A 24,817-nucleotide genomic window follows, 5' to 3' on the forward strand; every position below is an offset into this window, starting at 1 on the left:
ATTACTGCGAGTCCAAGCCAAACTTGCATTCTTTGAACCATATAAATATCTTATTTGTAAACCCTTTTATAGAAGAGGGCCAGCTTTAAAAATGACTGAAATAAACTTTCACCAACCGGCTTTGCTTCCTGGTTCCAAGTTTCTGCTTTTACAGAAAGTAGTCTGAGACATGGCATGTTTATATATTAGATTATAGCAGCTCTGCAAAAAATCCCCAGTGTATTAACCTGACTTAATTTTTTAGGGTATGTATGGCAGCAGAAGTGCTGATAACCTATCGTGCCCTTCTCCACTGAATGTCATTGAACCAGTAAGTAGTGTGCTGTATGCTTTATTAAGAAAACAAAGAAATTAATACATTTCTGGTTGCTTTTTAGAAGTTTTTTTAATATCTTTAAAAAAAAAGTCACAAGACATTAATTTGAGATATAGGCCTGGAAATAATCATTTGAGTAGTTCTCTAAAGAACAGTTGCATTTTCGTTAGGAGTTAATCATAGCTGTAAGGAACTGTGAAATATTTGTTTTTAGGAGGAATATGAGGAAGTGAAATATTTGCATTTAGTTGGCATAATGTCTTTGTGGTGAATTTTCTAGGGAAAATTTTATTTTTCTGTGAAGGTTATGCTAGGAGTCCAGAGTAAGCCCCTGAACCACTGAAAACAAGCAGTTCAAAGGCTGAAGAGGGAGGGGGGAAAAAAAGAACAAACTTGAATTGTTTTAGTAAAGAAAAACAAAATCAAGCCTTTACGTGTGCCTCTGTCAGTGGCCCTGGCAGGATGTATCCATATTGCAAAAGTCAGTGGCTTGGGGAACTGCCACAATTCTTATTTATGTTGGCTTTCAAAAATGCCCATTCCTTTTTATGATCCTCTTTGTTGCAGTCATAAAGTCAAAGCATATATTTATTTTATAGCCATATTTGTTACATGGAGGGAATGAGTAAGTGATTGAATAAATAACAAGAAAGCATAGCTATGTCTGTATGTGACTTTTTTATGTGCTTACTCAGAGCTGTTTCTTTTCTCAATCCTTAGGTCTCCGAACTTATGCGAGAGCAATCATTTCTGAAGTCTGAACTGGGTTTAGGACTGGGAGATCTTGGACTGGAAAATCTACCAGCCGAGGGTACGGAGTCTGTGTTCTCCCATGGAAACTCTGATTCCTCCTCAGTGTGCTCCACTGCAAGTAGAAAAGCTGGTGTTGGATCCTCTGAGCTAACAGGAAAGTCTAAGAGTCAAAGCAAGAAGTTATACAGAGCTTCTGTTGCCTTAACACCAACTCCCCCAGTGAGAACAGGCACTGGACAGCAGGTGGAAAGCTCTGAGGAGTTTGCAGACTCCAAGCCAGAGATGGAGCACAAACTAGAGAGAGTCCCTCTGGTGCCTTCGTTTGATGAAATCCACAGAAGCGTGGAGCAGGAAGAGCTGCAGCAAGTGATACGGGAGGTGAGGAGAGAAGGGTTGAGATCTAAAGTGTTTGAATAGTGTTTACTGAAAATTCAAGACAAACTGTGTAATTTGTTGCCACTGGACATTTCTATTCATTCGCAAGCCAAGGCTCCATATCTTCCTGTCCTGTTTTTAAAGACTCGGAGCTTGTCATGAGATGTGTGAGCCACAGTTCTGTTCTCAAGTAAAGCAGTAGACTTTTTTTTTCAATAACAGTGGTTTGTGTGTAAATGAAGAGCAAGTTGCTATTATAAATCCAGGCAAGAAAAAATTTACCATCTCTACTACTTAGTTAAGTATCAGTATTTCAGATTCCCAAGTGAAAATTTCTCTGTCATGTTTGCCTGCTAAAATGCCAGTTTGGATTTAATTTGATTGATGAAATACTGTTTTTTAAACAACTCTGTAGTAAACGTTAAAAATACTTTCCTGGTCCCTCTATCCCAAACCACTAATAACCGCAGGAGTGTAAGTGAAGCAAGCTGAACTGAGATGAGAAATTATTTCAGACATCGGCTGATGTTTTTCGGGTGCTGTTGGACCAGTTTTGTTGGCAGTCAATGAAAGAGGACGTTACTTGGGTGTTTCTCTTGTGGGCCAGGTTAATAAACAGTACTAAAATTGCATGCATTGTTTGCCAGTGGCATGACTAAAAGCCCTTATGGCAAGTAGTATAAATGGGGGGGAAAAAAAAAAGCAAAAGAGACTTTTTATCAAAAACAGTGCCTATTAGAAAGTGGTGGTTTTTCTCTGTTGTGAGTGCAGAAATAGGAATTGAGGACTTATGACTTCTAGTCCTGTATCTTCACTGAAGAACGGTCCTTAGACTCTTAGTTTTTAGCATATCCCTTGAAGCTTTGGTATGGTGCTGTTATAAACCCCTGTGAAAGAAAGCAGATGTCTGTGCTCAGGAATATACAACAGGCCATGTTGTAATGCTGTGTAATGCTGAGATACCACCCAGGTCTGCTTGTACTGAGGCTGTGTATAACTGAAACCATCTTTGTCTTTAAAACAGATGAGAGACAGGCTTATCCTGCAATAAAGCAGGAGCTTCAATCCTGAAGGGATCATTTGCTACTCCTTCCACCCTCGGTACAAAAAAAGGCAGAGTATACTAGACCATGAGGTATCCTTTTCTTCATTGTGTGACCACAAGACTCTACAGTGTCTTGTTTTCACAATGCAGATGACTTGCTGTAGGCTTTACTATGTGTAGGCACTTCTCACTTGCACTGTGAGATCTGTGAAACAGAAGAACATTACTAAGGAATGTTCAGAGTGAAGATGGTGGCTGGAAGTATAACTTGTTTAGCTTTGGATAGCTCCATAATTAGTCAGAGTTCAGACTGCATAGAAGAATGCTCAGACAAGTATTAACAGTGAGAAAACTGGTGGTGTTTGGCAGTGAGATGGAAACCAGGTTTAAGCAAGTTACCTCATAATGTTGAATAGTACCTTTCCCTGTTGGTGTCAGTGGGATGAATTAGGGACAGTGGCATTATCCCGCAGAGGGACGGATACTGCAGTCAGCTCCTGGTCCCACCCCACTGGGCCTATGACCTCATCATCACTGTGCTCAGCATTAGGAACTGAACACCTCCTGGCCATTACTCATCCTTACAGTGGAGCTTGTGATGCTACAGTTTCACACTTCTGCTTTGACCCCTTCCAATCTCTTGCTGACATCTTCCCTGAAGCAATCATTTTGGAAGAAGTCTTGGGAAAGGCCTTGTTTGTCATAAAATATTCCCCGAGTTTCCAAATTTTCTTTCTGATTCACTTGCTTTCCTTTTACCCCTTTTTGAAGTGATTTCTTGTCTAATGTTCAGAGTAGACTTGGCATGAGGAGCTTGTCATGCCTTGCACTTTGCTGCTGATTCTGAGTTGAAGCTTGGATGTTCCATTCGTATCATGTCCAGCCCTTCTATAAAAACCTGCATTTCACAAGTCACAGTGAGGTGCTGCTAAAGGAGGAACAGATAGGAAAGAGAACTATAATTCAAATGTAATATAAGAGCAGCAAAGACATGAAGAAGAGCTAGAGCAAAGTGTGGTTATTTCAGCCGATGTTTTCTCTGAGGTTATCATATGTGCAAGTTCCTTTTTAATGTAATTGGTAGTAAATAGAGGCGCAGACTCTTTGCGTAGAGATTGTACTTCTGATTTCGTGATGCTAAGGACTTCACAGTGCTAAAAGCATCTGTGCTGAAACTGAGAGACTAGTATTCAGATATGAGCAGTCAGCAAATAACTGAGCTTGACACACTACGTAAATGTTTGAGCACACTGAGATATTGTTCTTCAGTTTAGCTGTGTTGGCAGCCTGTTTCAGTTCATCTCTGATTCTGAACCTAGATTTTTTCATTGGTTCGTAACTTGTCGTTTTTGCAGAGCCAAAAACTATTAAATACCAATCAGTGAAATCTTTTGTACTTCATTAGAGCTAAAGCACAGCATAAATTGAAATGTGTCTTCCTTAAGTAGCCCTATTGTTAGCAAAGGAATTCCAGTTTTGTAGTCAAAAGAAAGAAGTCTGTTAGAAGGCATTCTTGGTACATGCACTCACAAATGTTAAACCATTTCTTATTCCTCCCATTCTTTGTAGCTGTGTGACCCCATGCTGGGGAAAGAGAAGGCAGGCAGTGTTGCAGAATATGCCTGGGTGGTTGTAATGCATGTGAGCTTTGACCTGCGACTATTTGCTGGCATTAATAAAAACCTTGATGTTAACTTTTAGCATTAATGAACAAGGTCCCTCTGAAAAGCACTTAACATTGTGAAATGTTAAATGCCAAACGGCAGCCTCCTTGTTTTGTTGAAAATACAGCCTGACCTCCATTAGGTTATCATCACATGAGATGCTTACTACGTGGCGTGCAGGTCACAGTGTGGCTACGAGCAAAACCAGGCTCTCTCACTCCATCCTTTTGCAGTTTAGAAGATGTGATAGCTTTAAAAGCTTTCTGTTTAACAATAACATAGTCATTTTTGCTGATGATCTCTGTTATAAGTGGCACTTAATGAAGTGATCCTTTAAAAATTGTATAAGTTTCCTATCAGTGTTTGGGAAGCAGTACTAGGTCTTTACAGACAATTTGAGAGAGAATCTTCCCTTTTTCATTTCCATTCAAAGCCACATTAGCCTTGATGTTGATCAAAAAATGTAAATGTCTATTGGTTGTTCCTTGTTCCTGTTTGACTCCTCTTCATATTATCACAAGCATGCAAACTTGTCAGTGCTGCCATGAAGTGGTGGCACAAGAAGAAAACTGAGTAGAAAATAGTTCTGGAATACATAGATAAAGAATAGAAGGATTCTGAAAAGCCTTATACCCATTTTCCATCAGTGACTGCAGATCCATCTCCAAAATTGCCACTGAGGTACATTTCACTTTCAGAGAGTTCATTATAAGCAATAGCATAAGATCATAGTAATGGCAATTCTTTCACAGCAAGAAAGGTTTACGAGTTTACTCTAGTACTATAAATGTGGAACTGTGTTATTAATACAAAATTAAATATTAGTGTTGAATTAATGTAGTATATGTACTGTAAATGAGTGGGTTTCCTCCTATTTCAAATGATCAATTTTTCATTCAGCTGCTAAAAATACGGCTGATGTGCTCATTGACTGCCTTCTGTCCTTTGTACAGAGGAAGCCTTGGCAGAGCGCTGTGTCCTGTGCACCTTGCCCTAAATTGCTTGTAAGGAAGAAGACAAATATTGGCAATTGTCATGACAGGCACATGGGACTGAGTCAGTGCAGGAATCGATATCATGTCACGCAGGAATGACCTTGGGTCTCAAAAGGAGCAGTGAAAAGCAGCAGCAGAGTGTGGTGACCTTGCCTGAGGAGGAAGGTGAGAGGCGGAGGGCTCAAGTGATACACCAAGGTTGAGTGAGAAGTCATTGGAAGAGCTAAGAGCAGAGCAGGAGCTGCTTCCCTTCCAGCCTCTGCCTCATCACGAGACTGTCTGTCATACTAGATCATTTACTTGCTAATTTGGGAAGCTTTTATTCGCTTATTCTGGAAAGCGATGTTTATTTCTGTCTTATCTGGTGAGAGGAGGGCATAGAATGCCAGCTTTTAGTGTCCTTGGAGACCCAGCCCTGTGATGCTGGAGCAGAACAGAGAGATGAACAGAGCTCTGTGACTGAGACTTGTTGGGTAGCTGGGCTGTTGTGTGCTGTGGGCTCTTAAAACCTACTCCACCTGCTGCAACTGGTAGTTCTGTATGCTGTGTTTCCTTCTGTGAGTTTCCAAGTCTGGGAGACACTGAATTGACAGTGGTTCTAAAGCTTTGCACGTGTGTGTGTGTCGGCGTAGATATCATCAGGAATTTTGGCTGTCTGTAAAACAGGTCCTGTTGAACACTGGCTTTTTTGTCAGCTAAACACAAGCAGTCCAGCTTTAAACCTGTTTCAAAGCATTGTTGCAGTGTCTGAATTTCAGCTTAATGCAAAGTAGTAGTGAAATGAGGAACGTTGCCACTAATGGTTTAAGGATTGAATTGCTTGCCAATGAGGACGAGGGATAAATAACCCGTTGCTAATTCTGCTGCCACCCTTCTGACGTTGTTGCTTAATCCTTTTGACGCACCAGGAAAAAGGGAGACTTACAAGGATAATTGCAAGATGTTCACAGAGATGGTGAGAGCTACGCAAACATGGCAAGGCCTTTGTGAAGGCTAGATCTGAGTAAATATTATTCCTCTGGTATTGGTAGGGCATCAGAACATGAAGGAATTAGAAATTTGGGCTTTTACTACTTTTTTTTTTTTATTTTTGCATTGAGTCTCACATTCATTACAGCTCCTGAAGCACTTGAAAGCTATCTCTGAAGTGGCACTGAATGGTATTTTCTTTACAGATGGTACTTTTTCTTTAGAGATCAGTTATTCGTGCCAAGAAATTATTTGCCTTTTATGATAAGGAAAAGAATACAGCATTGCCTAGCTGGGCTGGTTAGTGCTTATGTGACCGACCCTGGTTGCCAAGCTCTCACCTGCCTACATTCTTCCACTATCTTCCTCCTCACCTGTCCCCATAACCACATCTCTCTTGTTGGTACTTCCTAAAATCAAGACCATCCAAAAATGAGTGGGTAACCAAGATTTTTTCTTTGTTGCTGTAAATGTGATTAAGATTAGTCTTCTCTTCATTTATGTGAGGACTGCAGCCTATCTTCATTGACTTGGGCCTTTCTTGCTGTGTAATGCCTCTGTGAGGTAAATAGATTCTGCATCCTTTTCAAGATTAATTCATGTTAAAAAAAAAAAAAGCCTGTATATTGCATGCTTTAAGTGTGTATATTCCATAATGCTGTTTTCAGAATTTTGCATAGTTGAAATATATTTTTCTTAACATAAAAAGAATAACCCTGAATGGAAAATGCAGGTATATTTACCATCTAGAAAAATAAAGCTACTTTGCTTTTATATGACTTGCAACAGCTTTAAAATTGCTTACAGTTATTTTTCAAAGGGGAGTCCTCTTATATTTTTCATTTGCATTTTTTAAAGTTAACTTCTTGGTGTTACATATTTTCATATGTTGATAATGTCAAGCATGTCTGCAGTATCAGTTTGTTTTATCTGTCGGTTATGTAGCTTACTGACCTGAAAAATTCCTTTAATGCCTTTCAGATCAAGGAATCTATTGTTGGTGAAATAAGACGAGAAATAGTAAGTGGATTGTTAGCAGCTGTATCACCACAAAGCAGATCCACAACTGCAAAACAAGATGCCCAGCTGTGAGATGGGTACTACAGGTAATCTGTGAATTTGCTAGAACCATTCAGTAACTCCTTGAATTCTTTTTTTATCTTGTGAAATATCACTGTGAACTTAAGTCTTGCTTTGTTTGTATTTTCCCTCTCAAATAGAAGTGATCAATACTGAAGTTTATTAAATAAGAGGGATATTGATAATCCTGGACAGCTTTAGAAAATTTGGTTTGTAGTTTGATCTATCTATCAGTATTTGTGTAGTGGTCTAATACTTTTTTTTTTGTTTTTTTTTTTTTGTGTCCTCGATGATGACTTTGAGCTCAAGGAGGAAAGGTTTAGATTAGATGTTGGGGAAAGTTCAATACAGAGAGAGTGGTGAGGTGCTGGCACAGGCTGCCCAGAGAGGCGGTGGATGCTCCATCCCTGGAGGTGTTCAAGACCAGGTTGGATGGGGCCCTGGGCAGTCTGGTCTAGTACCAGATCTGGAGGTCGGTGGCCCTGTCTCTGGCAGTGGGTTGAAAATTTGGTGATCCTTGGGGACCCTTCCAAACCAAGCCATTACTTATGATTCACTTGTGAATACATCATGTGAGAAGATTTGTTATTTGCCTGCCACAGACATGATCAAAATGCATACTGAAGTATAGCAAACAAAAATCTAATTTAGATATTTATCTTGCTTTTCTTTTCTGTAAGGTTGGCTGTGGAATTCTGCTTTGGGCAGCATACACTGGTGAAGTCAAGTTGGTTTTGCTTCAGGAGATGTTAAAGCTGCTGAGATAGGCTACTGTATTCAACGCTGAGTTCTATGATGTGTGCCTTTCCTTGAGTTCATATATAAAGACTTAGACACTTTAACTCATTTATTACTTTCCATAAAGCATCAATGAAACTGTGGCTCTCTGAGAGGCTTTGTATTTATTTGTATTTCCCTGTTGTAAATTTTTATGTTGCTAATTTCTTATAGTGATGTATCACGAAACTTGAAAATTTTCGGGCTTAACCAATTTATAAATAACGTGCTCACATTCAGCTTATCTTTAAAAAAATCACAGAAAACCACCACCAACAAAAAAACAAAACAAACACTGACCTCTATGAGGTATTTATTGTGCAATAACTGATACACTTTGAGAGCTTGAAACAACCAATAATTGTTTCCACTGCTGTTACTTAGTGCCACTTCAAAAGAAGGAAAATTTCCTGTTGTAAAAATTGCTGTTAATTCTTGGAGCGGTTACTATTAGCAGAGTGGTTGAACGACATGAGGTTACTTAAAACTACTTAAAGTTCTGACACTGAAAGCCTTATCTTTATGTAAAAGACAACTTTTAACTAATTTTATTTGCTTCCTTACTGTTTGCCCATCTTGTAGAAAAGTGCCTTATTTTAAGCATTGCTTTTTTGTCTTTGTGTCGACTGCTCTCAGTCATTCCAAGAAGTTCTCTTCTGCTTTGTATTAACAAAATGCAATAAAAAATACTAATATTCTGAAAGCAATTAAGATGTGCAACTTGTAATGGATGAGTGACCTTGCTTGTATTATGGGGAAAATGGAAAAAGATTTGTTTCCTTCCCTGTCCCTCAAAGATTCTATTTTCAGTTAGCCTGGTGAACATGTGTTTGTTCCAGTGGAAAAAATTGGAAGTTGTTGGAGGTTTTATGTGGTCAAATAGACATTTAGTGGATATGTAATATCCTATTGTGCTGTGCTAGGAATGTCTTTATTCCTTTGCCACATCCAGCAACTAACTTTATGCTGTGTCAAGGTCTTTAATCAAGAATAGTTTCAAATGTAACAATATTATATGATAAAGTTTGATTTTTAATTGTGTTAGGAAGACACCTAAGGGCTGATTGCTTTTAAAAACAAACAAACAACAACAAAAAAAAACCAACAAAAACATGTATATTAAACCAATAAAATATTTATTTTGCCTATAATCTGTGTCAGTGTTTTTCTGCAATTTATTGTGCATGTGTTATTCTTAAGCAGAGTAAGTTATATAGAATTGATTATATAGTACATAGAATGGAGTATGGTAGAAAGCCTGGGACTTGGGTTTCAGAAAGCTTTCAGATGTTCAATGGAACCAATACTCTGAAGAAATTAGAGAGAGACATTGGAGAGAAATATTGGCAGTTAAACCAAACTTGTGAAGTTTTTGACTCCTGTTTTGCCTCTCAAAAATTTGCTTGGGCTCATCTCCTTAGAATTACTCTGAGTAGCACCAAGACTTTCTTGAAAAATTCATGGTGAACATTGAAATATAAACTCCAGCAGCATTTATGCATGGCTATTTGTACAGGGGTGCATGTTGCAGTGGATTTCTGCTTTCCTTTGCAGCTTGTGTGAGGATGTATCTTCACTCCAAATGTCTCCCAGAGAACCCCCAGCCAGACTCCAGTGCTGCAACCAAAGTTTGCAAATGCATAAAATCAAAACTTCCCCAAATAACTGGAAGCTCAGAAGCTCCCCTTGTCCCCAGCCAGGTTAATTAACACACTCTGCCTTAAAGTGAATCCTGTACCCCTGCACTACCTGGTGGTATTCCAAGTAAACGCCCTGGTGGAGTGTTGGAGTAGAGCACTTCAGGAGCTGGTGGCCATTAAGGGGAGGGTGAGGCAGCCTGGCCTCTGCCTTTGCAAGAGAAGTCACTCATACCTGATCCCAAAGTAGCTGGGTCTCATGGGCTTGGAGCTCATGAGAATATTCAATCTCAGCAACAGAGTCTAATGTATAATATATTGAGACACAAAAGCTAGTGCCAATTTTTCGTTCAGCTGATTTGTGAGGTTCTGGCATAATTTAAACACATTTCTACATCTATACTGCAACTGGTGAATATGTAACCATTAAATTTTCCATAATCCATAAGTAGTAGGTTTCTGCCACTCTTAAAAACACCACCATCTAATATTTTGAACGGCATTTATGTAGATACAGGAGTACCTATACGTATCTATTTTAAAACTGTAGTGGCCTCCTGTCATGTTAAGCTGAACTGATATCAAGCTCTATTGACATTTCTGCTCATGCCTTAGGAACAGCTGTCATTATTATTGGACACATGCCTAACCTGGGTGCCTTGCCCTTTAGTAATGTCAATTCAGCTGTAAAGATTTTCTGAGAAAGGATGGTTTTTCTTTTGCTTAGTGATTGGAACTGCTACTTTCCCTACAAATTAATGTTGTCTTTTTTTCTGCCAACCTGCAATTTGATATGAATTCTATGCAGTTTGAAACAGCTGCTTTCAGTGGTTGATAAATATTGTTCAATCGAATTTGCTGTGAATAAAGCCAGAAATAATGCTAGAGAAATTTTGGATGCCTTTCTAGACATTACTATGATGGCAGTCTTTGTGACGGTCATTGGCTGCAGGAATGTGAGGCAAGGAAAATGTAAAAGCTAGTTGTTTTCTATGGGTACAGGACGGTTTCTATTGGTAGCACAGCAAATAGTCTATTAGTATGTTTGACCTCTGCTGAAATTGGGCGGTGACATCTTGGCATTCAGGAGCTGAGGCAAACAGCTGGGAGCACAATGCCCCACAGGCTGCTAGGCGTAGTGCTGCATGACCTGTGAGCTGCTGCTGGACCGCGTGCGGCACTGTGCCCAAGGCCTGGGATGGAAAGGACTGAGGATGACAGGCAGCCCTGTTATGTGACTGGGGACAAGTAGGAAGGGAGGCTCCTGCTGTTGGTTGTTGTGCAGCTCTACTTGGAGAGAGGGCTTGTGTGGTCCTGCATCTACAAAAAGAAATGAAAGACTCTTGAAGCTTTTCCACATTATTCTGCTGACTAAAGCCTTCACAAAGAGGAGGCTGCCCTATCTTCTGCTTTCTGTCAAAACACGTGGCATGCAAGCCCTCATTTCTGAGACAAGAGATGATCGAGAAGATGCTTCGAGCCACATGTTTCAGAAGGAGTGTTTTCCTTCAATTGCAGTCTCTTTTAAGGTGAGAATTCAGACCTCCTTAATACAATCCAGCCGCAGTTGTTAACTGGTATTATTCTACTGAGTCTTGCAAGGCAGTGTTTGTACTGCCTCTGGATTTCATGTACTGCTGAAAAAATGGCTTACACTTAAAATGTTGCATAGGTTAGAACATTTTTGTTCATCTGTTTCACAGATGAATCAATTTCAATGAAATCGGCCAAAGGAAGATACTGATGAGAGAGAGGAAACAGGAGCCCCAGTCAGAAATGAGTAATTCAGGACATAGGTTGCAGTGCCAAGCAACGTTGTACCTAAACTTCTGGTAAGTTTCTCTTTTGGAGGAGCTGCTTCAATAAAGAACAAAACCCAAACTCATAAAAAGTGGATGATGATGTGAAATAACTGCTGGCTTTGGTCCAGTACAACGCTTTTTTTCTGAACTAACATGGCAGTGTCAAAATAAGTCATTTGATTTTCAGGAAAACAAGAAACATCATTTTTGCACAGTGCTTATTTACTTTGATATTTCAATGTGAATGTAGATGTGATAGTAATTCTTTATATTCATGCTATATAATAAAAGTGGTCAGAATTGTCAGAAGAGAAACTGTAACGATGAGATCGGTATCTTATTTTCTTTCTTTTTTTAAAAAAAAAACTTGCTAATTCCACATAAGTTGTATATCTTTCAGTTCTGGGTAGATACTTGAGACTATTATATACAGAAACATCCCTTCTCTTTCTTTTTTTTTTTTTAAAGCAGTGTAAAACAGGAAAGCCTGGACAATGGTTAAGTGATTAAATTATAGCAATGAGAAGACATCACGGCAGAAAGCAAGAATGGTCTGAGCAGGTGAGTGGCTATTCAGCCCATTGTGGTACAGATACCTACTTGCACAGTATGGTTTTTTGTAAATTTTTGGAAGTATTTATATAATTGTGTAGAATCTCTCTTTTTTTCTCTAATTAATTATTTGCTACAATTCGTTAGGGAGTTCAGGATCAACTTTTAAAGAAAGCAGCTACAGAAATTTCACTTTTCTGTGTTTGGCTTTAGTTTTAGATCTTCTTTTAAAATTATTAAGGCAAGAGAAGTCGTGTTGAAGGATGATGTTCCATGTTAATGTCCTGTCCACAGATCAAACAAAGCTTAGGCTGCAACTGCTTTTAGAAGTATTCTTTAAAGATGTCCTTAATTAAGTATTGTTATTACTGGAGGTGTTGCAGGAAAATTTATATGTAGGCATGTTTTCACATGACATAAGCAATGGAAAAAAATCTTAGCACAGACTCACGAGAAGTTTGGAGTTCAATCACAGTTTACAACATAAGAGCAACTGTAGCAAATGAAACTTGAAGTCTGGCCTGTTCAGTGTCTTCACTCCCACAGTGGCCAACATCAAAAGTTTGGGAAGAACTGAGCCTGAGGAGGTGTGAGGAGTGTTTCCGCCCTTCCTTCTATTAGCAGCCAGTGGCTCTGGATTTCCTGGCCAGCAGTGGTATCCCTGATGGATTTCTTTTCCACTAATTGCTTTTTCTGGTGCATGCTTAGTTCTGGTGTCTGCAGCATCCTGTGGTGATGAGCTCCACAGTTTAAGCTCACCTTGTATGGAGAAATGATTGTTATTTGAACCAAGTCCTTAATTCTACTCGGTGCCTTCTGGCTCTGCTGCTGTTTCAGGCCTTGTGGGGCTGCACCCCATTGGAGAATGTATCATTCACAATGGGTTTACCTTTGATTTCTAGCTTGTCCCTATTCATGGAGTTGCTCTGTTCCTCCTGCTAATGATGCATCACACATGATGGTTCCCCAGCTCCTGGGATTTGTCCCAGCTGGACGTCTCTGGGTGAGGCAGCTGCTGCCATGTAGGTGCTGCAGACATCACCTCCAAGGGTCACTGTGACTTCTCTACATCTAACATGTCCTCTGAGGTGGAGGAGAAGGCAAGAAAGAACCAAAATATTAAGTATATCAAACTCAAAAATCAGAATTTTAAAAATATGTTGTGAATTTGTCATACTCAGTGGGATTTTATAGCTCAGCTGATGACTTTCCGTTGTCATTCCAGCAGCCTGTGTTTGTACACTGAGTTTTCTAACCCAGGCTCTGAAGCTCTAAGAGCTCATTTCCTGTTCAGCTTCCCTGTCCTCTATAGTTTAACTTTTGTTTTAAAATATTATGGTGGAAACTCAGTTTTATATTTCAGTTGTTTAGTTCAATGTTAGTAAACTTTTGCCTCAAAGACTTAATATGGAAAGCAGCTAATGTAGTTTTGTTGTAACATCTATGCAAGCTGTCCACAGTAGTTCTGTTTATTGAAAAATGTGTTAATTTACTTTCTCCTTGATAAGGAAGTGAACTCTGACATGACTTCCTCCTGAAATTCCTCTGTAAAGCCATTACCAGAACGTTAGTCTCTGCACTACTGAACTCAGTCTGTATTAGATATAGATCTTCAGACTTTCTAAACAGGTTATGTCTGTACCATTAATGCAGCCTGTTTCCTGTGCTTGGGATGTGCTGATTCAATGAACAGCAGTACTTACCAGTAAATGTTTGTACATTACTTGATAGTTGGGAGAGTAGTGAGCCCTAGTGGAAGGCTTGAATAGATAGCATCAGTTTTTACCTCCTCAAGGTAGCTTTAAACTGATATTGATTACAGTCACACTGCTAAGGAGTGATTATCTCAAGTAGAGAGAGATTATGAACAAAATTAGCTGTATTTTTTACTTACATGAACTCATGTATGCCATTAGTGTTGACCAAAGCCTGGTGTTTGATGGATGAGTTAAAGAAATGGAAATCCTCATTAAGCTGTTAGTAGGCCAGTAGCTCTTTTAGTTCTTCATCCTGACCTGCCTGCAGCATCACTCACTGCTCACAAGGCAGATGTGATCTCATACATTTGCATTTTCTGCATATGAATATCAAACTGTTTCCAGTTATTGAGTGGGAGCAACTCTGACAGCAACACCTGTATTTAAGTGTTTGAAAGAGAACTTTCAGAGCCCTTTTGGGTATGCTAGTGTTTATTATTGGAAGATTTGCATCTGATTTTAGCGGGTAGACCTGGAGGCAGCTCCAGGTCTTCCTCTGCTCCAGGCCAGTGCTGTGGTAGTCCTTGATCACAGCAGAGTAGCTGAGGCAGATTGTAGACACAGCCAAAATTGTATAGTGTGTGGGACAGAGCCCACCAAGTTTCCTTCCCAGCAGCCTGAGCCCTTGGCTGTGAAGCAATTAAAAGTCTTTCCTTACACAGTAGGAAAAATAGACAGGAGCTGTGAGTGCTTTGATAGCTCATCATGACAGCAGGGTATGTTAAAACGTAGTGGTTCATAACCTACTGAATGACATAGAAAGGAAAGATGATGGACAGTTATTTTTTATTTTCCATGATAGTTTTAGCTGAATCATGAAGGAATTCAAAACGTTGTGGAGAGTGCACTAAAAACAGAAGATGAGCTAAAAGGATTTGGCAGCACTTAAATGCATTTCAGCTCTTCCCCAGACTGTGATGCAGTCTATAGAAAATGCAAGCACATTTTGCCTGGAGACCATGCTGTAATTAGGTGTAAGAGTGAGCTGATGCAGTAATCCTGAAATGGTATATCTGACTGCTCTCTGAAATATGCCTCTTCTACTATTCTGAAAATACTTTTATTGTTGTAGTGAGGATGTCTGGGCAGCCAGCTCCCAAGCAGTGCAGCGAAAAAAGCAGCTGAGGCCGGCACCTCCATGTGTACCACAGGCCTCTCCCTGCCAATACAGCCATACAGCTGGAACTGAAGTGGAGAAGACGGTCTTTCTTTACTGAGCTCTTTTGCCAACCACCACAGAGCATCAGGCAAGTTGTCAGTTAAGTCACTGGCAATTTTCCAGCTACTGGCCATCAATTGGAAGGCATTTTGTTACAAAGAAGTTCTGATTTGGATGAGAAGGGGAATTTTACCGTGCATTATATTTGATATTTGTGTGTGTTAGGTTGTTGCCTTTTAGTGCATTCTCACCTCTTGGATTAGACTTAGTTCTTCATAAACTAGATTACTTGTGTATTTGCCTCTGTTCAGAAATATCTTGCTATTCCAACAATGTCTTAACAGTTTTCATTTGCATAAATCAAAGCCTTGATTTTCCTGATTTATTCTGATGCATACAGCTTGCACATTGTTCACATACAGGATCCCAGCTCCTTCCCCCGCCTCCCACACTGGCACAGATGGGGAAATACTCAGTGATTCTAGAATAAACCTGTGATGAACTGTAGAAATCCTTACCACTTCTAGTGGCCAGAACCAAAAGTGCATTTTCAAATTCCTTTAAGTTTTGGTGATGTTCAGTCTCAGCTCTGAATTCTGCTGCTTCTCTGTTTGCTTACTGCAGCCTGTCAGGGGCAGGCTCAGGTTGTTTTTCTTCTCTGCGTGACCCACCTGTTTGCTCTTCATTGTGGCTGGTTGGAGATCTATTGAGAGAGTTCACAGATCTCCCAAAAACCTAACAAGAACTCACTTGCTTTCTGCAGGCAGTCATGTTCCAGATGAAAGCACATCCTGTGATGTGCCATACCAATCGGATTTTCCTTCTGCACCACATTTTCTGTCTTTTTCCAACTGCTGGTAATGGATATCAGGAGATTGGCCCAAAGCTCTATGACTGTGGACTTACAGCTATGCTTGCAACATAGTGCTTTGACCTGTCTACAGCATTTGCTGTTTTCTGTTTTGGCACCAAGCACAATTTTGCTGCAGATCAGTCTGCAGCAGCTGTCTGTACTGTCTTGTAGTGGTTGTGAGCTCTTAAGAGCTCACTTATAAGAGACTCTGAGAGAGACTTTCAATTAAGATAAAATAAAAAGTGAAAATCAGGTATGCTCAACATAATATTATTAATATTAGTCATGTTATTTTCACTGTCTTAAAAGAAAGCACAGATTTTACTCCAAAGTAGGTTTAGACCTCTGAATTTTATCCTGAGTCGACTCTACCTTTCCTGGGATTGACAGAGGGAAAATATCATCTCCAGTAAATTCTGTGTTCCTCTTAACTAGAACAGAGTAAAATGTGTTCCGATATGTCAAGCAGAAGGGAGCCCAGATTGCTGGCTTAAAAGTGAAACTTCTCAGTATCTGAAGATACACGAGATGGATCCTACCAGAAGAGATCAGAGCCTAAATCTGAGCTAGCCTAAGATGCAAACTGCACTTTGTACGCCAGATATGCTTCGTGAGGGTGTGGGTATCTACGTAGCGTCATTATCAAAAGTCTTCCTGGAAAAGGTTTAGAAAAGGATTTGGAAGAGCAAAGGCTATTGTGTGATATGTGAGAAGAGGAGAGTGGTTCTGGCACAGTGTAACAGAGATGGAATTACTGCAACCACCCCTCCTGCTACCTCCAACCCCCAAAAACTGAAAACTTCCTGATTTGTGTTCATCAATAATTAAGAGCCCATCAGCAATACTCAGAGGGAGCTTGCATTGCACTTCTGAGCAGCCAGTTAGTAATGTACGGCGGAGAGATCCTCTCTTTCAAATCCCAGGGCTCCAGGCCATGCAATGCTAGTATCGCATTTTCAATTAGCTTCTGAGTGAATGCTTGGCATATGCAGAAGTGAACTGGTACACAATTAGCTTATTGTTCCTTTCAGCTTTGTGCTGAGAGGATCTGAAGGACTGAAGAAGAGAGGGGGAAAAAATAGCCAAGCCAGCGGCATCTCTGTGGATGTGGAATAAGGGCGCTGCTCGGCTCACACAGATCCACTTGCTAAGTCAGGAATTACAGCTGTTACTGAGGAGCACGCGGCGCGGCTCTCGGGAGGGTGCCGAGGGAGCCGCAGAACCAGGCTCTGCTCTCAGGAACTCCAAGCTCTGCTCTCACCCACCTCACATCAGCCATGGAGCCCAACAGCCCCAAAAAGATCCAATTTGCCGTGCCGCTGTTTCAGAGCCAAATAGATCCTGAAGCGGCCGAGCAGGTAAGGATGACAAGTTTCTTTGGCTTATTTTTGAGGGAATGGGGTGGATGGAAGCAAGATAGGGTGTTAACAGGTAATATGACCTAAAATCTTTCCTAACTTATGTTAGTTTGACTATAGACTAAATGCTCTGGAGGTCATTGTGATGTCTGGATACATGCAAAGATATGTGATCCAGGCAGAATAACCTTTCTTTGCCTCAGGGAGGTTTACCCAGTGTACATTTGCTATACCTTTTCTGTAACTGGACTTGTACTTTAATGCATACACTCCACTTGAATATTCATTCTCAATCAACTAAAGCACATTGTTTTTATGTAAACCAAAACATGAAGTTGATAATAGGTACCTAATAGATATATTGCACAGTCCAGTTAGAAGACAACTTACCATTCATTTTACCATGAAAAAACGAGAGTTACATTTTGCATACAGCCATCCCTTCAGTTATCTCCTGTATTTCACATGATTATTACAGTCTTCTTTATGTCACTGTTAACATGTTTTAAATATTTGAAATACGTATGCTTAAGTGTAGGAATGTGCCTGGATGTAGAATCATGTATACATGAAATTAATATGTGTACTATTTATGTTTTGAATCACATATACAGATAGATGTAAAATATATATAGCAATATAGCAGTCCGTGTAGGAAAAGATGCCTGGTATTCTGAACAGCTATGCACAGATGTACATAAAGAAGGACACACACAGGCTTAGAAGAAATACTGGATAAGTCATAATTAGGTCACCCAGTATATTTCTCTCAGAGCAAGTCCTTCCTGACACTCACTTCTATTTTGGTAAGTCTCTTTTTAGTTGATACCAGGGGAATATTTTAACCTTGACAGTTCTGTGTTAGTAACTATAAAATTATTTGCACCTTTAGGACAGGTATCTTGTTTCTTGAATGTTTGGATGTTGTGTCTCTTAAAAGGCAGATGTTTGCTGGAAAATGATGTGTGAGTGACCACTGAATGAAGAAGTGCTAGAAGGGTGCAGGAGAGAACTGCTGCAGGTCTTCATTTTGACCATAGGTATTTCTAAGCTATAGAATGTCTGTGCTTATAGTGCTGCAGTTAATTCAAATAGGATGTGTTCTGACATTTTTCTTAACCTGTGAGAATCTTAGGATTTGGATTTTGCTGCATTCCCATGGCTTTTGAAATGCTACGCCCCAAATTTTGCCCAGTATTTAAGGACAAGCTTTTTTTTTTAATGTTGAGAGATTAATTCCAAGAGCCACGGGCATGTGAGGAAATTAAACTAGCAAATGCTGCTGCCAGCTACATTTTCTCTAATCTGGAATAACCCTATTAAACCCAATGATGTGATTTTCCATTACCCCTTTGAAAGCAAAATTTGAACCCAGCTCACTACAGATGTTGGCTCAGCAACTGAAAAAGAACAAACACACTGACATTGTACATTTGTGTGAGGTTTGTTTCTAACTTAAATACTCCTGGTCACTTTCTTAAATTCAATAGAATATTGATATAGCCTGAAGGTTTTAGTGTAGCAACTTTCAATGCAAGAATGTCCTGTAGGAGAGTAGTCCAATATCATGTAGTTCAGGCAGTGCTAATGGAACAAAAAAGCTTAACCAAATAAACTTTGAATAAGAAGAATTGCATACAATCCCTATTCAGGATCATATATTCGTAGGTAAATATCTATGGTACAGTGCTCTTTGGAAACATTATTTTGAAAGTCTCTAGTTTTTTTGTCAGTTGAAGAACGATAACCACGGTTTAGAAATATGGATTCATCAGAAGACTTATGTCCAATATCAATTCTTGTTTATGCTTACAAAATACTCATTTTAATAATTACTTATAAAAGTTGCACTACAAGTAGGTATTTGAATATATAAGCTCACCAGCTGCTGCAGTTATTTTCTTACAGCAAAGTTGAATGTCAGTATTTTGAGAAACACATCAGTAATACACATCCAAAAACTTATTCAAGGTGACTGCAAATCATAAGGGTATTTTAGAGGGCTCTCTGCCATGCTTTGGCTTTCCATGCACAAGTAGCAGCATGACCTCAATCGCTGTCAGTCCAGAAGAGCAGTGAGAAAGACAGTGAGGTTTTTTTTGAATGTTTGTTGTTGTTTCATTGCTGTTTTTAACTTGAACTGATTTAGTCTCAGAAGGACATGATGTTTGCTTTGCTTTGAGTGTGGAATGGTTGGTGGTCCCTGATGGCTCTTGGTTTCTGTATGTTACAGATCAGGAAGAGAAGGCCTACACCAGCATCGCTTGTCATCATGAATGAGCACGTGCCCCCAGGTAAGTGCCAGCGTACCATCTAAACTATTGAATTTGTATGCTCAGTTCTCTGCAAATTGGTTTTATTAACTACCTGATCATAAAAATCCATCATTATTTTCATAGCACTAAATATCACACAGTGGATCCTAGAACTATTTGGAGTAAAACCCATGAATCTTTGTGAATGTTGACTGCTATATGATGTTGGTATTTTAAGGATTTTAAACTTTGTAATTTTCTGCAGTATGCATAAGAATGGTAAACAGGACTCTGACGCAGCACTTCCACAGCACTTTTCTTTCCCTTGGAGGATGCTGTGGAGATCCATGCAGTTGTAGTGTTGATTTTTCAGTCTCTAGAGATGTTAGCATGTCTCCAAGGCTAATTCAACAAAGGAAATTGCTTTGTAGAACAGGTTGTTCTCCAGTTTTCTGATGAAGCATGTGATGTCTGTTTTCACTATTCTTTTTCAAATACGAATAATAATATCCTCATCTGAGACTCTTCCCAGAAGTTTCTCTGTGGGGTGGGGCAATATGAGGTTGCAACATCCTTTATCAGGTAAATGTGATTTTAAAAAAATTAGTCAGTGATAAGCTGGTTAGTAAGCATTAAAAGTGACAAAACTCTGCAAAATTGAGTTTCAAGAAAAAAATCTTCAAGACGTAGTCCATTTAAAATACATTACTTCATATCCAGCTTTTCTTTTTTGTAGCTCTCTGAAACATAGTTTTCCTGCCTTATCTCTTCATATCCTGATTTTTTTGAAAACAATAGCTTGGGCTTTTTCTCACTGATATATCTCATAGATCGTTACTGTATGCACTGGCATCTCAGTGAAATTAAACCATCCTGGCTCTATTGGGATCTCCACTTACTGCCTCATGCGAAGTCTCCTATTCTGATTGATAGATAATACAGGTAGCTGAATTCCTGAGAACTGTGCAGAAGGAAGCATTGGAAAGCTCTGCTCTTCTGGTTGTGATCATTGCAGCATAGCACAGGTTGGGGATGTTCAAATATGTCATATGGCTAACATTGTATTTTTTTGACACTGCGAGAGACCTGTACATTTTTTAAAGGGTATTGCTTTATCCTAGTTCAGAGAGTAGCAAGTTTCAGTGCCCAAGTTTCAGGCAGTTCAGCTCTCAATTATGAAAGATCTGTCTCAGATCAACTTTCCTTACATTAATGGGATCTATGATGCCTGTGTTGCTAGGACTTAATTTAAAGCAAACTCACCTTGACTGTTAATCTCCTTTGCAACTTACTTTGTACGCTTTGTACTGTCATATTTCCTTTTATAAACAGATACTTGATACAGTACCAAATCAAAACCAAACAGAGAGTAAGAACTCTTTTTAATTTGCAGGAAATGTTAGTGTAAACAAAGTGGTGCATATCTGCTATCTCCTTTCCTGCAATGTTCATAATAAACCTTTAAATAAATCATTTTTATTATCAGTTAGGATTGCTGCAAGTATCAGTCAACTGCCATGAAAACACAAGAGCTAATATTCACCCTCTTCACTTGCATATATTTATTCATTTATATACTATCCCTCTTACTAAGCATTGGGCACTAATATCAGTGAAGGTATTATATGGTTAAATCTTGTCTTTTTGCTTTTTAAAATTTTCTACATAGTCAGAAAAAATAGAAGCTTTATAAGTACCTTCATTTTCCTATACCACACCATGTGGTTTATGCATGAGCATGTGTGTGCATGTTTCCAAATGGTATGCTTGATGTGGGCAAGAGTTTTGAAAGGAAGGTGCACACGCAGCTATTGAATACTCATTGAATACAAGATCTGCACTGCTAATTAGGAGAGACAGACAATGAAAGTAGGAATAGTAAATAAACTCATTAGGGGCATGGTCTTGAAAGATGTGAGGCAACTTCCAAAATAACTGTATACCTTCATCTTTCAGGGGAGTCAGCAAGTCCTGGAGGATCTTGCCACCTTGCTGATTAAACCCCAACTGCTAGCCTGCTACTGGGTTTTGAATCAAGTTCAATAGTCTAATGAATAATGATTCATCTCCAAAATGGTTAATTTCTCTCTGTATATAATATAATAAAATAATAACAATAGTAAGACTGCTACCTTGACACTTCCATAATTTTCATTAGAAGCATGACTCCCTGAATCAATAAGGAAACTGAGCAACAGAAAATGTAAGTGATATTGTCAAAGCCAACAATTAAATTAGAGCTAGGCTAAACTAAAGTCCAGTCTCCTGAATTTTACGCACTGAAGTACTCCAATTCCCTCATTAGAGCAAACAGTGAAAGATATACTTCCAAGGGCTTCAAATGTGTGTTTCAGTGCAATTCTGAATGTTTAGATGCACTCACAAAGTTTACTCGAATTATCTAAACTTCTTTTATTTTATAAAACAGAAAGAGACATTTTCTAAGAAACAGATTTTTCTATATTCTTGTTTTGCATCTGCTCTTGATTGCAGCATGAAAAAAGCAGCATTTTTGTGGTATTCTGGTGTTCTGGATCCAGAGCCATCTGGAAACCAGAAGAGAGTAAAACGTATTTGAAAGTATAATAAATGCAGTTTGAGTTGTGCCATATATAGATCTAAAAGTTGTTTTCTTGTAAGCCTTCTCAACCATCCCTAGTGTCTACAACAGATTTGACAGGAATCTGTCTTCACGGATGTAGATAAGGGCTGTTTTGCCATAAAGTGAAGATGGAGTGGCTACTGAGGACAAGTCATTTTAAGCCGATGACAGCTACTCCAAAACTGTAAGAAGAGTCTGCTTGGCTTTCTTGCTTCCAAGGAATCTGTAAGGGCCAGACCACACTGAAAGATTTAAAGACAGGTGGTAAATGTGACTGCAGAGGCTAATAGTCAGCCCAGAGTATTGGTGCATTGATTGGTGCATCCTCTCCTGCTCACTCTGGTTGAAATCATATATGATAATTGCAAAGTCAGCAGAATAGAAATTTGAATAGCAGCAGCACTGATAATTATTGCCGTGGACAAAGTGGGCTTGTGAAGCAACAAAACGATGAAAGAAAACTTTTTCTCAGAGATCTTTTCCAGTCTTAATGATTCTATGACCCTATGATCGTACGACCTGAGCAGAAAAGCTAGCACTAGAAGAATCAAGACTCAAATTATGAAGTTACTTTACCCCTCTTGTGATTCAATTGCCATCAAATGAGCTGTATTTTCTGAGAATCTGATATTTGATTTCATAGTATCTAGTTGGTTTTAATGTTATTTGAAATTGCAAGACCTGCTTACTATCTGTGAGAGCAAAGATGAATGTTAGTGGGCAGAACTAGAGAAATGTTCAGCATCTTTTTCTATGCAGGGTGTCTATATGGGCTACTGGGGTAACCCAGTCATATCCTGCTATAACCACAGTTGCTTATCCCCGTGCTTTAAAAAAGGGATAAAAGCATGTGCTTAGTTTTAAAAGCACATTTACCTATCATCCTGCAGAAGAGCTTAATCCAAAAATTGCTAAAGCTCTCCTGCTTCCTATCTCTTGGAATATCGTTGGAGCCAAGAGAAAATAAAATTTCCTACCTTGAAAGCAATCATTTCTGCACTGCTATAGTATACTCACAACCTCCTGTATCCCTACCAAGTGTAGGAGAATATATATGAAAATCAATTCTTATTATGTGAAATACAAGTCTAACCATGCTTTAAACCAGCACTGTCATAATGCAGCTGCTCAAGGGAAAGCTGGTAATGTTGTAGGGCAATGGCAGCTGAGGAAGGAAAACATGTCAGACCAAGGGTCAGGTTTAATGCCATTCGTGCTTACTTTGCTAGGAAAACAGTGTCAACGTTCTTGCATGGGCTGGCTCTGTCACAGAGCCAAGGTGACATCAAATGGTTCTGGCTGTCACAACCTGCTCTAGTTGTATCAGGGTGCTCGGTCTTCTTGAAGGATTGGAATATAGGTAAACATCAAGATAAATTTCTGCAATTTTGAATTTTCTTTGTGTTTGCTATTTCCATCTCTCTTTTCTACTCAGTTGTGTGTTTTGGCTTCCTTCCCCATAATGTAAACATTACGTGGTGTTTGGAAATAAGAAAAACAGAGCAGTGTATTTTGTAATTCTCCAGAGCTGCCTTTTCATATTGTGTGAATTGAATTTCAAGGGAGAAAAGATAACTCAATGCATCTGAGTTTTCTGAAGGCTGGAAATTCTAATCTGTAGGTAAGAAAGCTATATTCATCCCCAGTAAGTCTTGAAGCCTGTGTTTGGGCTTCAGCAGCCTTCTGTGGCTGCACCTTTGGAGTTCTGGGCTCTGGTGAGATGCCCCAGGGGTGGCATCAGTGTTTAGTACAGCAGCAAACCATAGTCAGATAGCTGGTAGGATGAAAATTGGCCCTTACATCTCCTGCAATTCCATGACCACCCAAAACAGGTTTTTTTTTAATGTTACATTTGTTGTCTACCATTTGTTAGCTTATGCTTCTAAGTAAACAAATGTGTTTTTTTCATGTCTAATGCTTACATTTTCTTCCAAGACAAAAGACACTTGCTGAGTAGGAGAAGATTTTCTGGGCAATAGCAAACCAACCCTGCAGTCCTTTCTCAGGCAAAAGTCTCACTGAAACTTGAGTCTGCAGAGAATTCTTGGTCTCACAGTTCATGAAAACTGATATGTTTTTCAAAAGTATGAGATCCTGGTAGGACATACTGCTTACTTTGGTTCAGGAAATAGAAAGTGAGCAAGCCAAAGAGCAGCTGTTTTCAATTGCAAATTTAGGTTTCAAATGTGGTAATAAAAAAAACTGTCATTAACTTTTTTTGGTCTAACTCCTTGTCCTTTCTATATGCTAAATTTGAATACCGTTTATGCATACTGTTTTTATTGCAGTCTAGGACTTCATGGAGGTATGGCAGTAAGCAACGACCTCAGGACTGGAACAGCTCTCTGCACAGCTCTGGCACAGAGATGCTCAGAGATCAGGCTCTTCTGGTCAGGGCCATGCATACCTTTGTGTTTTTCAGGCCAGTGCTGTGAAGGGCCAGCTGACAGGGTGAGACAATGAAATACTGAGAGCAAACAATGAATGAGAGCTTGTAGGTGACGGAGGAAAAAAATGTCAGTGCTTGAAAAAGCCTGCTGTTTGCAGGCTGATGCGAGACTGCAGATGTTCACTGGCAAACTGCATCCCGTTGTCTTGCCCACTTACACTGTACCTGGATGCTCCTTTGTTTAGGTTGGTTTGCATTTACTCCATAGTTCAGGATCACAGATTCCCAGGGACAGGTTACAGCATTAGTTCCTCACACATAGGCTGCATGAGTAAGGACTCTGTGATATAAGCTGAGAAAATAAAAGTTCACAGACTTAAAATGAGTAAATACATAAATAGATAAGGACAGGAAACTGTGCTTGAGTTGTTTTTAATGCTGCACAGAAAAAAACAGCTCCTGGGTTCCAAACAGAAGCA

The 24,817-nt window shown here is 39.4% G+C and overlaps 2 protein-coding genes and 1 long non-coding RNA gene across 5 annotated transcripts in view; all 3 read left to right on the forward strand.

The window, feature by feature from the left end:
- Positions 1–9,125, forward strand: part of ITPRID2 (ITPR interacting domain containing 2) — an 80,874-nt gene extending 71,749 nt beyond the window's left edge. For 2 of the 3 annotated variants that reach the window (XR_016468312.1, XR_004168043.2), the window contains 4 exons: positions 245–310; positions 1,037–1,447; positions 5,107–5,313; positions 7,099–7,211. Coding sequence is in view for 1 of the 3 variants with exons in the window: in XM_031601346.2 (XP_031457206.2) it covers positions 245–310; positions 1,037–1,447; positions 7,099–7,209 (588 nt within the window). In the remaining 2 variants the exon portion in view is untranslated. Of the gene's footprint in view, positions 1–244; positions 311–1,036; positions 1,448–5,106; positions 5,314–7,098; positions 7,224–7,877 lie in introns of those variants that run through there. The other variant, XM_031601346.2, reaches the window with a different exon arrangement.
- A 2,039-nt stretch (positions 9,126–11,164) lies between these two features.
- Positions 11,165–14,962, forward strand: LOC149917276 (uncharacterized). Its single transcript, XR_016468035.1, has 3 exons — positions 11,165–11,443; positions 11,882–11,974; positions 14,795–14,962. It is a non-coding gene; the product is annotated as an uncharacterized LOC149917276 (long non-coding RNA).
- A 2,015-nt stretch (positions 14,963–16,977) lies between these two features.
- PPP1R1C (protein phosphatase 1 regulatory inhibitor subunit 1C) overlaps positions 16,978–24,817 on the forward strand; it is a 41,195-nt gene continuing 33,355 nt past the window's right edge. Inside the window, exons 1-2 of the mRNA XM_031601345.2 lie at positions 16,978–17,092; positions 19,326–19,386. Coding sequence (XP_031457205.2) covers positions 17,012–17,092; positions 19,326–19,386 — 142 coding nt within the window. The 5' untranslated portion in view covers positions 16,978–17,011. The remainder of the gene's footprint in view (positions 17,093–19,325; positions 19,387–24,817) is intronic.

Source organism: Phasianus colchicus, chromosome 7 (assembly GCF_987193195.1).
Source record: "Phasianus colchicus chromosome 7, bPhaCol1.hap1.1, whole genome shotgun sequence".
Lineage (NCBI taxonomy): Eukaryota > Metazoa > Chordata > Aves > Galliformes > Phasianidae > Phasianus > Phasianus colchicus.